Below are 2801 nucleotides of genomic sequence, written 5' to 3' on the forward strand. Positions count from 1 at the left end.
ATCGTTGACGCAGTTCTTACATTTAATTTGCAGAGAGAACATTAAGTAAGTATAAATATTATGTATATGTAATCCAATAGATTGAGCTTGATCGGGCGTGGCTCCATTAACATGATGCCGACCTGGTCGGCATCATCGCTTGTCATAGATGAACAAGACAGATGGCTAGGGTCTGAGTTGATCGATATGCACATAAGTTCTCTTCTACTCCAACTAAACTTCCGTTGAAATATTGCTGCTTAAGATCATAATATAGCAAGCGGCGAAACTAAATTAATTGTTGGGCAGGTATAGACATTCCTCACACGATAGTTGACATTTGATGGACATGATCACTGTTACAAAACAATTAACGATTTCTTCTGTATGAAGATAAGATGTGACACTAATTACCTTAAAAGATTGATTATGTTTAGGTTGCAAATCAAGACAAATTGAATTGTTTTATTAACTTAAGATTAGTGTAACTTTGCAATAATGATGTACAAACTTACACATCTAACACCTTAGTTTTGGTAGGCTTCACTTTACTTGTGACATATGTTTTTCCATGGCTTGTTCTAACAAATATAGGACTCGATCTCACTGTCTCACAGTCTCAATAACTTGTTTCAAAAGTAATTAGATCATCCTAAAATTTGTATTCTCTAATGAGAGTGAACATCACAGTTAGAGATATATGAGCAAGATTTGGAAGGTGAACCAAAATCTTCAATAAATGATCCATGCATAGTTAATGACAGTAAGCAAAGCAAGTTTGCTTGCGAACTTCATTATCTTAAAGAGAAATATATGAAATCCCAAATTTACCAACGAATTCGAAAATCCAAAAGCATGCCGATCAAATAGTTAATTAATTAAAAATAACACACTAGTATATATGAATTATATATTAATCCAATTATTTGTTGTGGATGCCTAGCTATACATATATTAGATACTCCTGCCAATTTAAATATAGAAATTGGGATTAGTTGCATAGACCCATCGAACCACAAGACACAATTCCTACCTCGTATCCAGCCCAATGGTAGACAATATTGGTGGAAGTGCTCCTAATATCTGTGATCATGGTCAGGGAGATATCAAGACCGAGCAGCCAGACCAATTGCTCCCCATAGCCAACGTTGGGAGGATCATGAAGCAAATCCTGCCACCAAACGCCAAAATCTCAAAGGAAGCCAAGGAAACGATGCAAGAGTGCGTCTCCGAGTTCATCAGCTTCGTCACCGGAGAGGCCTCCCACAAGTGCCAAAAGGAGAAAAGGAAGACGGTGAACGGCGACGACATCTGCTGGGCTCTGGAAACCCTGGGATTCGATAACTACGCCGGCCCGCTGAGGAGGTATTTACACAGGTATAGAGATCAAGAAGGAGCTGAGCACATAGCTAATGATAACAATAATAATGAAGACAAACTGAAGCTGCTGGTTAACAACATCTTGAGTACTGATCAAGAACAAAGGATCATCATGATCATGAACCAATACGATCATCCTCATCATGATATCCAGAAGACCTAACAAAGGATCATCCTCATCCATTAATGTACTGGTGATAGGTGACTTCCCGACTCCCATACACTTCAATCTTTACAGCAGCTGGAAACATCTGCTTTATTTCAATAATCTAGTGAAACTAAATTAGAGTCAGTACTGAACATCACAGATGCTGATCGAATTAGTTTCTAGGAGCTAGCCATGATTTTACTGATGTTAATTTGCTTTTTCAACATCTGGGATCTTTTCTTTGCTGTGTGATTTACAAGATCTTGGCTTCAGTTTGGAGTTTAATAATTTCTGAGTGTTAATTAAGTAGAATCTCATAATTTGATCAGAGGACTCGGTAAACCCCTTGTATTTCCAATCACGGTACTCCGAAGTATGACCGACAACACCTAATTCCGACGCCGGAATAGAAAAAGTCACTGGTACAGCCATTAAAGTATACATATTAATCCAATGAAATATATATATATATATAGTAATGTTTGACTCGATGATGATAGGTTAGATACTCTCTAACGTTAAATTAATTAAGCATTTGTTTAACCCAAAAATTGGGAGTTAAGCCGGGTTTTTGGGACTGTTAATCAGTGCAGATCGAAGTAGATTAATACCACTAAACTACGAACGTTCCTAAACTACATACTAAAAAGCCAAAAAACTCGATATATATTATTTAGCTCATGATTTATATATAACGTTTATTGTATCAGGTCATCTTTCCTAATATATATATATATATATATATATACAGATTTTATCCAGAGCGAGGCCTCGCTTTGAAATTTCAGAGCGAGGTTAGGGTTTAGGGTCACTTTTGGGTCTCATATCCACATCTCGACCGTTCAGTTTTTAGGTACTAATGTATAGATCATCTATGCAAAATTTCAGCCAAATTGATGATCTTTAAGGTATCTAACTCACTGAATCTGAATCTGTCCAACCTAAACCGTACTAGCTTTAAGGCAGTTATCAATGCCTTAACGACCATCAATTTGGTTGAAATTTTGCAGAGATTATCTATACATTAGTAGCTAAAAACTGAACGGTCGAGATGTGGAAATGCGACCGAAAAGTGACCCTAAACCCTAACCTCGCTCTGAAATTTCAGAGCGAGGCATCGCTCTGCATAGGATATATATATATATATATATATATATATATATATATATATATTAGTACCTAAAAACTGAACGGTCGAGATGTGGATATGAGATCGAAAAGTGACCCTGAACTCTAACCTCGCTCTGAAATTTCAGAGCGAGGCATCGCTCTGGATAGGGTCTGTATATATATA

The 2801-nt window shown here is 36.8% G+C and overlaps 1 protein-coding gene across 1 annotated transcript; it reads left to right on the forward strand.

The window, feature by feature from the left end:
- The first annotated feature begins 955 nt into the window (after window positions 1–955).
- LOC133712176 (nuclear transcription factor Y subunit B-4-like) lies at window positions 956–1879 on the forward strand. Its single transcript, XM_062138257.1, has one exon. It carries the CDS (start codon window positions 1028–1030, stop codon window positions 1520–1522), a length of 495 nt encoding a protein of 164 aa, XP_061994241.1. The 5' UTR covers window positions 956–1027; the 3' UTR covers window positions 1523–1879.
- Window positions 1880–2801: the final 922 nt, after the last annotated feature.

This window comes from Rosa rugosa, chromosome 5 (assembly GCF_958449725.1).
Source record: "Rosa rugosa chromosome 5, drRosRugo1.1, whole genome shotgun sequence".
Lineage (NCBI taxonomy): Eukaryota > Viridiplantae > Streptophyta > Magnoliopsida > Rosales > Rosaceae > Rosa > Rosa rugosa.